Source organism: Orycteropus afer, unplaced genomic scaffold, assembly GCF_000298275.1.
Source record: "Orycteropus afer afer isolate SDZICR_OR568_19922 unplaced genomic scaffold, OryAfe1.0 scaffold00196, whole genome shotgun sequence".
In the NCBI taxonomy this organism is placed as follows: domain Eukaryota; kingdom Metazoa; phylum Chordata; class Mammalia; order Tubulidentata; family Orycteropodidae; genus Orycteropus; species Orycteropus afer.
The window spans coordinates 5,985,427-5,998,106 of NW_006921783.1; the positions used below are offsets into that span (position 1 = coordinate 5,985,427).

Sequence of the window (12,680 nt, forward strand, 5' to 3'; positions counted from 1 at the left end):
GCTTGACAGAAATTATGTTCACAGAAGCCCTGAGAAAATATTCTTATGCCTGTGCCTTGCCTGGAGATATAGATAAGAAATTAGTTAGGAGAATCTTGTCTTTGATTTGTTGGTATCCTAAGTATTTTGCCTTCATGGGACTCACTTTAGTGAACATGTGTGGTGCTGCTGGCCCATAGAGGGCCCATTTGAATTCTTAAATGGGAAGAATCACTCAGCCTGAATAATGTCACAGGTACAATTTATTTTGGACACAAGCTCATTACAGGTCTCCCTCTTCTAGGGCTGCAATTCCAAAGATAGAGAATAGCCAAGGAGTGGAATGTGGAGGAGATCTTGTTGTTATGTCAAGCATGGGATTCATGGATTCATGAGAAATCTTCCATAGCTGGTCATCAGGAAGGGTTAATAAAGGTTCAGTCCATTTTTCCCATGGCCAGCAGAGCTATCCTTCTAAAACACAAATTGGTTCATGACATTTCCTTTGCTTAAAACACCTCCAGAAAGGTACCCTTCCATCTCCTTGGCATGCTGCTCATTACCCTTTGAACCCTGGCTCGGATGACCCACTACAGTCCCTCCAAGACACTCCACTTCTAACCACAATCATCACTTGCCCATCTCCAAAGGGGGACCCACATTCTTTGCATCATCTCAAAAGGGCGGCCCACATTTCCCCATCATCTAGACTGCCCTTCCTTTATCTGGTGAACTTTGCATCCTTTAAGCCCCTTCTCAAATGTTCTCCCCTCTGACCCCTTTCCCAACTCACCCAGGCAAAACTAATGACCCCTCTCATTGCTCCCTTTGAACTTATTAAAAATCTACACAAAGCACTCATCCCATTAAGTTGTAATTATTGATATGGGCCTGCCTTTCTGACCTGGTTGTATTTATTTTTTCATCTCAACTTCAGCACAATGCCTGCCCTGACATAGAAAGTAGTAAATTAGAGATTTACATTCCTTTCTCTCCTCCATCCAGGATCACCCATTTTTCAGGAAGACTTAAGCACAATGCTTTCCCTCTTTGGGGGTAAGGCGGAAAGGACCAAAAAAAAAAAAAAAAAAAAAATCAAACTCACTGCTATGGAATCAATTCTGACTCATAGCGACCCCCATTGGGTTTTTGAAGTGGTAAATCTTCATGGATGTCGATTGCCCAGTCTTCCTTCCACACAGTGGCTGTTGTGTTTGAACCGCCAGCCTTCAGGTTAGCAGTCAAATGCCTTAGGCACTACGCCACCAGCGCTCTTTAGGGGGAAAGGAAGAGGATGAGAAATTCTTGGTAAATAATGATCCTGTGAGTCTAGGGTCATGGATACTTATCTCAGTTGGGCCCCTCAGGACTATGCGGCTTCTCTTCTAGGGAAGGGACTTAGATAAAGCAAGTAGAAGCCCTTCTGGCATTTGCTTCTAACCCCTTTCTCTTGGAGCAAAGTCCAGTGGGGACTTGTCTACCCCCTTGGACAGTTCTTGACTGACTTATACTTCCTGGGAAAAGAGGAATTCTGCAGACTTTGCCACACCCATTGCTGCAGCATTTCATTCTTAATAGGCATGATTAATCTCCTGAGCATTGTGAAACACAATTCCCTGTAGCATCTTTCAGCACCTTTGGACAGACTCCAGGTCTTTGTTGCCCTGAAATATGCAATGATTTTTGGGCAGATCGGAAGGAGAACTGATGCTGGAAGTCTGGAGCCCTCACATCTGGCAGGACTCCAGCCCATCTTCTATTTCTTCTTTCATGCTCCTGAACTCTTCCTTTAGCCTTGGCGGCCACACCCTCACTCTGAAGTCCCTATTTCCACAATGTGGCCCTTGGAGAATGTTTTCTTTGCTCCAAAGACTGCAGAGTGTCACAAGTCAGACACCTGCACTGACATAACTCGTTCCTTCACATCTCTTCATAAGCAGATACTATATTATCTCTGATTCCAGGTTCCCATCTCCCCATTCCCACACTTTCCAGGTTCATTCTGGAGCTACTCCCTCATAGAGTCCTACATCCAAGCATGTCTACTAACTAGAGGAGAGACCCTTCTCTTTACCCTCAACAACTAACCAGACTAACTGAATCTATTAAGGAGAATGGGACATGCAGGTTGATAATGTCATACATTATCAGAGGAAATGTGTCTGACCAATACCAAATCTGCACTCTGCAATGGAGGTATTGCCTGCTTCTGTGGCAAACCATCCCCAGGTCCAAGGTGAGATTCAGCTTTATCTGCTTTTAGTAGGATGTCCTCACACACTGACCTCTGGAAAGAAATCCCTTAGCACTGGCCATCTCCATCTGCAGGGTGATGAAAACCACCAGAACCAAAACTATGCCTGTCTTCATGTTGGCCTTTGATGTGATGTACACACCAAGTTCAGCTCCAATTTATACCTTCAGTGCCACTGGAAGGGAGGGTGGGGCGAGAGGTAGTAGAGCAGTAAAAATTTAATAAAAATACAAACTACCTAGGCAGTACTCACAGGTGACCGGATTCCTTTTTTCTATTTCACAACTAGTTTTCCTCTGATTAAGGTATTGTTTCTTGCAATACAATGCCAAACATGAGATTCAGACACACTTTTTAGCACCTTTTTCGTTTCTAAATCACAACTTGCTAAATCACTGCTTTTCCTGATGCCTTTAGGAATTGTGGCCAAAGAAAAGGATTATCTTGGTATAATTCAGAGTCTCAGGGTGTGAATATAAGCTATGGAATCAGGTGTTGTATGTCAGAGGCCATGGGGGCCTCCTGGAATACCAGTTCCTGGAGGATTTGAAGTGTTTCTGGGAAAGGAAGTGAATGTGCTTTGGAGTCCTTGATCAGCACCCGGGACAGAGAGATCCTTCGGCAGGTGTGGAGTGCCAGCTGGCCTCCTCTCAACCTCAAGGTAGTGGCTTAGGTAACAAAGTCACTCACCCGGGGAGTTGTATATACTTCTTTGGTTATATATGTCAGTATGTCCCCAGAATAGATGTCTATACATAAAAATATAAAGGCTGTGTATATAGTAAAATTGGAGATACTGCCAAATTGTCCTCCAGAAAGACTATAGCAATTTACACATCTGTCCACAGTGCAGGAGACAGTGATTTCACACACATTTGGCCCATGACATTTATTACTTTCCTTTTCCCAAGTTAAACTTTTAATGGAATATTTCTAGCTACATATTGCCATGTACACCTTTTCCCCCTGGATTGAGACCTATCTGGAATATAGGGCAAAGAATTCTCACCACAATAACACAGAAATTTAATTAGCAGAAACTACATAGAACAATACAAACCGGTATATGCTATTTCAGCATTCTCCAGTCTTCTCAAGGAAAGGGTAATAATTGTCCTGCTAAAGAGTGCATTTCAATCAGGAAAGTTGCAAGGTTGCTGAGGAGTAGGGACACATTTGAATACTAATGACAATGTTGTTGTTGTTAGGTACCTTTGAGTGGATTCCAACTCATAGCAATGCTATGAAACAGTAGAACTGCCCCCTAAGGTTTCCCAGGCTCTACTTAATCTTTTTGGGAGCAGATCACCAAGTCTTTCTCCTGTGAACCTCTGGTGGGTTAGAACTGCTGACTTTTTGCTTAGCAGCCAAGTGCAAAACCATTTTGCCATCAGGGCTCCTTATAATGAAAGTTTGTTGTTGTTGTTAGATGCCATTGAGTAATTTCTAATTCTTAGCGATCCTATGTAGCGTAGTGCCTAAGGCACTTGACTGCTAACCAGAAGGCTGGCGGTTCAAACCCACCAGCCACTCCTCGGAAGGAAGGTTGGGCAATCTACTTCCATAGTGATAACGCCTCAGAAACCCAAGGAGGGGTCACTATGAGTCGGATCCGACTCGATGGCACATAACAACAACAACAACAGTGATCCTGTGTAGAACAGAACAAAACACTGCCTGGTCCTGTGCAATCCTCACAATTGTTGCTATGTTTGAGCCCATTGTTGCAGCCACTGTGTCAGTCTACCTCATTGAGGGTCTTCCTCTTTTTTGCTTATTGTCTACCTTACCAAGCATGATGTCCTTCTTCAGGGACTGGTCCCTCCTGATAACGTGTCCAAAGGATGTGAGACAAAGTCTCACAATCCTCCTTTCTAAGGAGCATTCTAGCTGGATTTCTTCCAAGACAGATTTAGAGTTGTTTGTTCTTCTGGCAATCCTATTGTATATTTGGGATTCTTCACCAACACCATAACTCAAAAGTATTAATTCTTCTTTGGTCTTCCTTATTCATTGTCTAGTTTTTGCATGCATATGAAGTGATTGAAAATATCATGACTTAGTGTTCAAATTTCTTGGAGACATTTTATGTCTGAATATAATTTTTCGCAGAGCACAACTGCCAAGAACTTTGAAACTCTAAGCTTGTAGGAAGACAGTTTAAAGTTCTTTCATGATAAAAACTAGAAACCTAAGGACTTTATGGCCTAGGCTTGAAGTCAGACTAAAGGGAATCCCTGCCCAGTGCCCAGTCAAACCGAATCAGTTCATACATGCTGCAGTACTTGAGAGATGAGAAAGTAATTTATTACTATGCACATGGTAAGGTGATAGAGGCAGTACCCAAATCTGACTCCCCAAATCAGGGTTGGGATACATTTTTGTAAATTTCAAGAAAAGGGTCTATATATATTCGCATAAATTTCAGGAATTTGGGCTGGAGATTGGCTGTTTCATTCACCTTGGTTTAAAGAGACAATTTTTAATGCAGGGCGCTTGTTCACTGGACGAGTTCCACAGACTTCCTGTCATTAGCTGATTGGGGCTTAGGCAGAGGGGGAGGTGTTAGGTCCGAGCAAGTGTTCAGTTTGTTTCACTGCGCATGTCTGCAGGCCAAAACAGGTCTAAGCTGGTTTGTAACAGATTTCAAGTTGATGTTGGCTAGGTTTCTGAAAATCAACTAAGGAGATGAGTTATCATGCCCGCTCATCTGTCTCCAACCAGGATTGAGGATAGTTACAAAAAGCACAGGGAATTGAGCTTCCATTCAGTGTGGCTTCAGGCTCTCCTTAACATTGTTCTTGTTCTTTCATTTCGTGATGCGTTTAAAAGGCTGTTGAATCTTTGAACTAGTTCATGAGAGAAAGATAAAATTCATTGCCTATAGAGAAGGGAACTAACTGGTAGATACTTGGATGATACAGCAAGGAGGGAAAATGATTTTTTTAGTGGATATCCGTTTATGCCTTGAATTTAATACGTATCTTATTAACATATCTTATTATTTATTCTCAAATGATTAATTTTAAGACCATTGAGTTCATGATATCAAACTACTTGGTGGGTCCTCATCTGTCAGGCATTCCAACATCTGGTGTCTCCATAAAACCAGAAAAAAACAGTAGCTTTGGAGTTGATCCCAACTCAAAGTGACCCAATGTGTTGTAGACTTGAGCCCCACTGGGTTTTCAAAGCCTTAGAAGTAGATCGCCAGATCTCCAACTTTTTGATTAGGGCTCCAGCATTTAAGCATTTGCAATACCCAGGGATTCCTTGGTGTCTACATATCCATTGCCATTGAGTCGATTCTGACTTACACAATCTTTCAGACCATCTTGTTAAAATCAGACCTATCTTTCCCTAAATTGAAAAAAAAAAAAAAAATTCCTCTTTTCTTCTGATTTGTACATTTTCCAACCATATCATACATCTGAAAATAAAACTATTTTAAAAATAGAAGAATATACTCACAGCTTTCCCTCCCAATGCCGACAATTTTTTCGCTTTTTCAGCTTCTTAGACTCAGGGGAAACCCCAGAGGATAGTGCCCGTAGGACTCAGCCATCCGGAAGAACCTGGGTTCTTTCACCATCCCCAGCTCAGCTCTCCTCCTATACCCCTGCCTCAGCTTCCTCTGCTCCTGATGTCCTGGGAGGAAAGTGCCTATCTCAATGGGGACATTAGAGGAAGGTTCTGGGATGAAGTAGGATGGAGTATGGAGAGGGCAGAGAGTTTGAGTGACCCAGTACATGAGGAAGCAGACTCTCCCTGCCCCCGCCCCCCATCTGGAGCAGGAACTGGGGAGAGAGGCCTTGCAACAGAGTAGAAAAACACAGGCCTAACATCCAGAAGTTGTCCCACAAATGGTAGCTGCCGTCTCTTGTTCTTCTTCATCTGTTTGGCTCTGGCTCCCACCCAGAAACCTGGAGAAAACGCAACTAGAAAGTAAGGTAAGCACATACCAGCTCCTTGGCCCCAGGGTAAGAAAAGGGAGTTGTAAGAAAAGAGATGGGGGAGGAGAGAACAAAAAGAACAGTCTCATATTGGGCAATAGGTGAAGTCCCACATTGCCCCACCATGAGGATTCCATGGTTTCACGTTGAAATTCCTGGATGAAGGATTTCTTCATGAAAATGATCAGGCTTCTGCAGTTTTCCTTGGAGGGAGGCACCTGATATTTTAGCCTGTGCTGACTGAGTTACTCCTTTCCTCCAGTGTGCTCAGGGGCAGAGAGGGGCAGGAAAGGACTCAATTGTGTTAGAGGAGAACCAGATTCTGGCCCAAAATCTAACAGTAAAACCAGAGGCAAGTCATGGTTCAGCGCTGGGTTTTGTTTGTCAAATGCAAGGATGGGTCTCTAAGACCTTTCCAGGTAGGAATTCAAGTGCCCAAGAGAAAGCCAGAGGATTGTCAAGAGGCACGTTCCCTCTTAACCTGGCTGCTGGTTTCTGTACCCTAAGTAAAGCCTTAGCCTTCGTACTCAGCTGCCAAAGCAGACCTTCCTTTTGAGAGTGCCTCCTCCCAATAGAGTGCATCACCTCTGAATGTGTCCACCTCATCCTAGGTTTTCCCTGCAGGGAAGTTCAGCTCACTTTTCTAGAACACTTCTTTGTAAGCGACAAAGGGTGGGCCGAGAAAGTCAATGGCAGTGACTCTTCAGTTGGGTGATTGTGCGCTGCTGTAAAAATTAGACTTGGTGACTTAAAATAACACATATTTATTCTCCTATCATTCTGGAAGCTAGAAGTCCAAAATCATTTTTAATGGGCCAAAAATCAAGAGGTCTGTAAGGCCACACTCTCTGGAGGCTCTAGGAGAAAATCCTTTTATTCCTTTGCCATTTCTAGCTTCTAAAATTGCATTCTTGCGTTGCTTAGCTCATGGCCCCTTTCTCCATCTTCAAAGTCGGCACCGTGGAATCTTGCTTCACTTCTCACATTGCCTCTTCTTCTCTTCTGTTGTGAAACTTCCTGTTGCCTCTCTCATAGAAGGACGTTTGTGATTATATTCAGGATTTCCCTGGACAATCCCAGATAATCTTCCCATCTCAAAATCCTTAACTTGATCACACCTGCAAAGTTCCTTTTGCCCTGTAGAGTAGCATTCACAGGCTTTGGGGTGTGGACACCTTGGGCCCATTATTCAGCCTACCACAGTGATGTATATACTTGTCTCAGGCCTCAGGGTCATCCAATCTCTTGCCCAACCCCTCCCTCAAAATAGGGTTGTGTATCTTTCTCCAAAGATCACACCCTAACCTTCCAGGCCGCTCTAGTTACTCCTCCTTTCACTCCCTTTAAAACCAAAACCAAATCAGTTGCCATCGAGTCAGTTCCGACTCATGGTAACCCAAGCGTTGCAGAGCAGAACTGTGCTCCACAGGGCTTTAAAGACTGTGACTTTTTGGAAACAGAAAAAGGCCTGTCTTCTGAGGCACCTCTTGGTGGATTCAAACTATTCTTTTGGTTAGTGGTCAAGTGCTTAATTGTATGTGACACCCAGGAACTCCTCAGTTCCTTTAACAAACAAACAAACCAAAAACCAAACCCACTGCCATTGAGTCAATTCTGACTCACAGCGACCCCCATTGGGTTTTCGAGGCAGTAAATCTATATAGAAGTAGATCGCTCAGTCTTGCTTCCATGGAGTAGCTGGTGGGTTTGAACTACCAACCTTTTGGTTAGCAGTCAGATAGTACATCACGTTCTGTGATGATGGAATGTTTTATATCTGCATTGTCCAACATGACAGCCACTAGCTACATGCGGCTATTGAGCATTTGACTAGTGTGAAAGAGGAACTTAACCTTTTACTTTATATATATATAATTTTAATTAAATCTAATTGAGATTTAAATAGCCACATGTGACTAGGGGCTAACATACTGACCAGCTCTGGACTAGGTAAATGAAGCAGAAACTAAGATCAGGCAGTTTCTTTTCTTCTAGCTCCTCCTCACATCTGTTTGGATCAGCTCTGCCCCCTCCCTCCTTTTCTCAGTCCCTGTTGAATCTGAAGGAGATTTCCACCGGGGCTCTGAGATGATATAAGTAGCTGAGGGCAGGACAGGGAGGGTATTGTGTCTATTGGCCCAGGAAAATACAGGGCACCCAGTTCTGCTTTTGCATTGAATCAAGAGCACTCAACTTATTTCAAGGTGGTCCCCTCCTCACCCTCCTCCTGCAAAGCATCACCCTTTTGGGGACCACAGAGGTGTGTCACTAGGGAAGGTACACAGGAAAGGGCACTAACCTGGAGTTGTCACTGGCTGGAATCCTACTCTGTCACAAACTTGGAGTGATCTTTGGTGAGTCACTTTTCCATCTCTGGCTTTTAATTACTATACCATGAGAAGGTTGGACCAGATGGTCTGAGAGGTTCTTCTGTGCTTTAATAGACTATGATCCTATGTCCATGGATTAAGTCTCTGCTGTGCATGTAATTATATCTCAGAACCATGTTCCCTCTGACCCATGTCATCTGATTCCCAGTTGAGGGATTATTATGTAGATACGGCTCTAGGTTACTCTAGCAATAATCCAGAACCAAACCAAATGCTCATTCTTCTGTCCCCATGACAATACTTCATATTTGCTTTGGACTTTAGAATCCGATCCATTGACTAATTTGAATCTCATGAACCCTGGGAGGACAAGACACTCTTTCCATTGTAAGTGAAAAGGCTGAGGCTCAGGGAGGGGAGGAGAGTTTCTTCAAGGTGCCAGGACCCATGATGGGTGCTTTAACATCACCTCATAATAACTCTTTGAAGTGAATAATGTTATCCCCACTTTGTCGTTGTTATGTGCCATTGAGTCAATTTCGACTCACAGTGACCCCATGTGACAGTGTAGAACTGTCCCGTAGGGTTTTCTGGCCTGTAATCTTTATGGGATCTTTCTCCCACAGAACTACTGAGTGAGATTGAGCCACCAACCTTTCAGTTAGCAGCCTAGTGCTTAACCATTGCACCACTTTACAGGTGTGGAAATGGAGACCCAGTAAGGTAAGATGGCTTCCCTAACGTACCCTGGTGATAAGTGATGGAGGTATACTTTTCCAACTGAACTACTTGCTCTCCCTCTAAACTGTCTGCTGCCTCTAGTGACACTTCCCTGTAAGATGCTGCAATGAGAACCCTTTGCACCACAGCTCTTTTCTTTTCAGATTATCCTTTTGTGGTGCTCTCCAAGCAGACTTGGCAAGTCATGTCAACTTGCTGAACCTCTTTTTCCTCACCTATAAAATTGAGGGTAATGGTCTCTACTTTATAAAGATGTTAAAATCCTTGTTGAAATATTAAGTAAGATTGTATATTTAGAGCATTTAGTCCAGAACACATAGAAGTAACTCAATAACTACTAATTCTTACTATTTTTGGAACTTGCTACCTGTACTAACAATAATTTTGTTGTTGTTTGTTTTACAGGAATTTATTATTCAAGGTTGTTTAATCTTATATTCCATCAGCATTCATCCAGCTGTCTTTCAAGAGGAAGCTGCATGGCCGGTTGTTGTCACTACAAAGCCTGCATTTGTCCAAATGAGAATTCCCAACCCTTTACTTAAAACTTGTTCCACTGCAGTAACTCTTCACACCTCTCAAAGCTTTCCACAATCTGCACCCAAGCAAGTCATCTGTGGATAAAAACATATGCCAGTGAAAAAGATAAAGCTTGTACACACAGACTCAGGTCCACCAATTTGGCTTCCAACTATTTCTGTCTAGTTGTCTGTTTGCCCATGGCCAATTTTATGGCTCTATAAGACCTTTGCCATTTTCATCCCTCTTTGGCACATAACCAAGCACTTAACTGACTGGGAGATTTCAAAGGCCACATTGCATCCATGCTTAGCACTATTCTCGAGCAACCTGGCAAAAAAGAAAAAAAAACACCTTGCTGTTGAGTCAGTTCTGACTCATGGCACCCCTAGATGTGTCAGAGTAAAACTGCACTCCATACGGTTTTCAGTGGCTGTAATCTTATGGAAGTAGATTGCCAGACCTTTCTTCTCTGGCACCTCTGGGTAGCTTGGAACTGCCAACCTTTTGGTTTGTAGCCAAAGGCAATCTGTTTGTGCTACCTAGAGATCTATCCATACTAATGTTGTCGATGTATGCCACTGAGTCTATTCTCACTCCTAATGACCCTATATGACTGAATAGGAGAGTCCCATAGAGTTTCCTAGGCTGTAATCTTTACAGGAACAAAGCATCAGATCTTTTCTTTCATGGAGTGGCTGGTAAGTTCAAACCACAGACTTTTTGGTTAGCAACTGAGTGCTTAACCATCGTGCCACCCAGTATCAGGAAATTCCCTTTACCCCAAATAAAATTAAAACCACAAAGAAATTGTCTATGTTTTTTAAGAATTTTATTACAAAAACACATGGACTGAAACCACACCACTCAAGTATCTGCAATAGCAGAGAAACAGTAGCAGGGGATCATCCCCATGGGGGACAAATGTACCTCCACGAAACAAACATAAATAATAGAAACATCACCAAATACAATAATATGACACGTGGTGAAGATTAAATTAAAAGAAGTAACATGGGAATATTGAGATAGTCTTGAGTGTAGAGAAGATGTGTTTCGATGAGAAGTGTTGGGGTTCTGGTGGCCTTCCCTGGAGACTTGCTGCTCTTAGGCCTGGAGTAGCTCAGTTTAGTTCCAGGTCATCCACGTACTCCTGGACCCAGGGTTCAGTTGGGTCAGCACAGACTTGCCTGCCCTTTCTGGTCTGGAATCTGGGGAAGGAGAAGTGGACAGATTAGAATCCCATGGAACCTTCGAGGACTTCTGGTACTATTCTTCTGCTATAGGCAGCAGGTATCTCCCTCTACTTGAACACCACCACTGATGGTTCACAGTGGCCAGCTCTAGTGGATGGTGCTCCTGGGGTGGGAATGAAACCAGACTCCCTGTAGCTTCTACCCTTTGGACTTAATTGTAGATCAGGTGTTTCCCAGGTTAGGAATCAGTGTCTTGCAATTAAGATGGATATAGCTCCCTATTCCCTACTGCCCCTAACAATGACTTTTCTATGTATTTTCTGGCATGATATAAAAAATCAATTCACATCTTATGTGACCTTATTTTACAGTTTCTGGTTTCCTAACCTCTGGTTAACTTCTTTCCAGGAACCCCCTCTTCTCTTTTGGCTCCGCTCAGCTCCCACAGTGCTCACAAACAACCTCATGGCCTGTTTCCTCATTGCTCCCTAGACACCAAAGCTTAAGTCCTGAGACTCGCCTCTCTGGTGCAGGGTTCCCTTTTCACTTCTCCTACCCTCTCCTTTGCCTCCTAGAGGAGCCCAGGGGTTGATACTTACACCACAGCTGGCTTGGAGCAGAGGCTGCTGGTCTCATAGTAATCAACCACAAAGTTGCGAGGAAGCTTCCGCATGGTATAAGAGAAGCAGCAGGCAGTAGGAGGGTCTGACCCCACTAAAAGGAAAAGATGGAGTGAGATCAAAGTGCCACATGGGAGCTTCTCATTTATGTGCATTTCTGTGGAACTACCAGAACCTCAAATATGGTCCCTTGCAAACAATCCCACCCACCGTGAGTGGGAATCTTGTTTTGAATAGAGGATCTTCAAGATTATGGAAGAATTCTGAAAGATTGCAGCTGGATTGAGTCTCAGAGACTCAATGAACTTCCTTCATTTTACAGATGGGGAAACCAAGACACAGAGAATAAGGACTTGCTTGAATAAGTAGTTAGAAGCTGAGTCAGTTCTTCAGTCTGACTTCTAGCCTGATCCTTTTTCTCCTCTATTGGTTGCTAATTGTTTCTTTAAAAACACAGGAACTCAAATATTATTGAATGTCTACTAGAATCTACATTGAACAACAAACTATTTGGAATCTTCCAGCTCCCTTTCTGTCCCTGCTGTAGGTCCCACTCATGGACCAGCCCCAACTAGATAAGTGGGCTCTGCGTGCACTCTGACTCTAGAAATAGCAGCTGAAACTGTGGACTTACTTGGTGCTGAGAGGGCCGGAGAGCAAAAGGCAGCCACGAACACAAGGAGAGAGAGAACGGCCACGCAGAGCTTCATGGTCTTGGCTGAGGAGAGGCTTTCCAGAAGCTGAGACTACAGAGCTCAGAAGCTTCAGAACCCAGACTGTGTCTGTGTTGATACTGAGTTGGGAATCCCTTTTTATAGGGCCTTTGGGGCCTTGGATGGAAGTGGGGGCACAGGAGGGTAAGTGGAATTTCCAGGGTAGAGATGATGTCATGGTGCAGGGAAAGAAACTGAAGCTAGCTGACAGTGAGGAGTTTCAAACAACTTCTCTTCCCCAGGCTGCTGTCATCACAGAGGAAAGAGGAGGGAGGTGGAAGGGAGGAAAAGTGGGTTGCCCACCAGAGGGAAGTGGTACACCAAAGGCAATGACTGAGACTGTGGAGAGAATTGCTAGCCCCAGAGGAAGGATGA

At 43.7% G+C, this 12,680-nt stretch overlaps 2 protein-coding genes across 2 annotated transcripts; both read right to left on the minus strand.

Moving 5' to 3' along the window:
- Positions 1-1,229: 1,229 nt before the first annotated feature.
- LOC103202986 (WAP four-disulfide core domain protein 18-like) lies at positions 1,230-2,349 on the minus strand. The gene is given in 3 exon segments (XM_007947932.1): positions 1,230-1,252; positions 1,485-1,643; positions 2,265-2,349. Coding segments are annotated over 3 exon segments (267 nt in total).
- An 8,550-nt stretch (positions 2,350-10,899) lies between these two features.
- LOC103202959 (C-C motif chemokine 4) lies at positions 10,900-12,302 on the minus strand. Its single transcript, XM_007947904.1, has 3 exons — positions 12,227-12,302; positions 11,572-11,686; positions 10,900-10,987 (listed from the first exon to the last, which is right to left on the minus strand). The coding sequence occupies exons 1-3, from the start codon at positions 12,300-12,302 to the stop codon at positions 10,900-10,902; spliced, it is 279 nt and encodes a 92-aa protein (XP_007946095.1).
- Between the last annotated feature and the right edge of the window lie 378 nt (positions 12,303-12,680).

Excerpts from the sequence above, each read along its gene's own strand:
- LOC103202959 (XM_007947904.1), bottom strand. The coding sequence starts at position 12,302 with ATGAAGCTCTGCGTGGCCGTTCTCTCTCTCCTTGTGTTCGTGGCTGCC. Across the intron at positions 11,687-12,226 it reads TCCGGCCCTCTCAGCACCAA|TGGGGTCAGACCCTCCTACT; the intron begins GTAAGTCCACAG and ends TTTTCCTTTTAG. Across the intron at positions 10,988-11,571 it reads TGCTCCAAGCCAGCTGTGGT|ATTCCAGACCAGAAAGGGCA; the intron begins GTAAGTATCAAC and ends CTCCTTCCCCAG.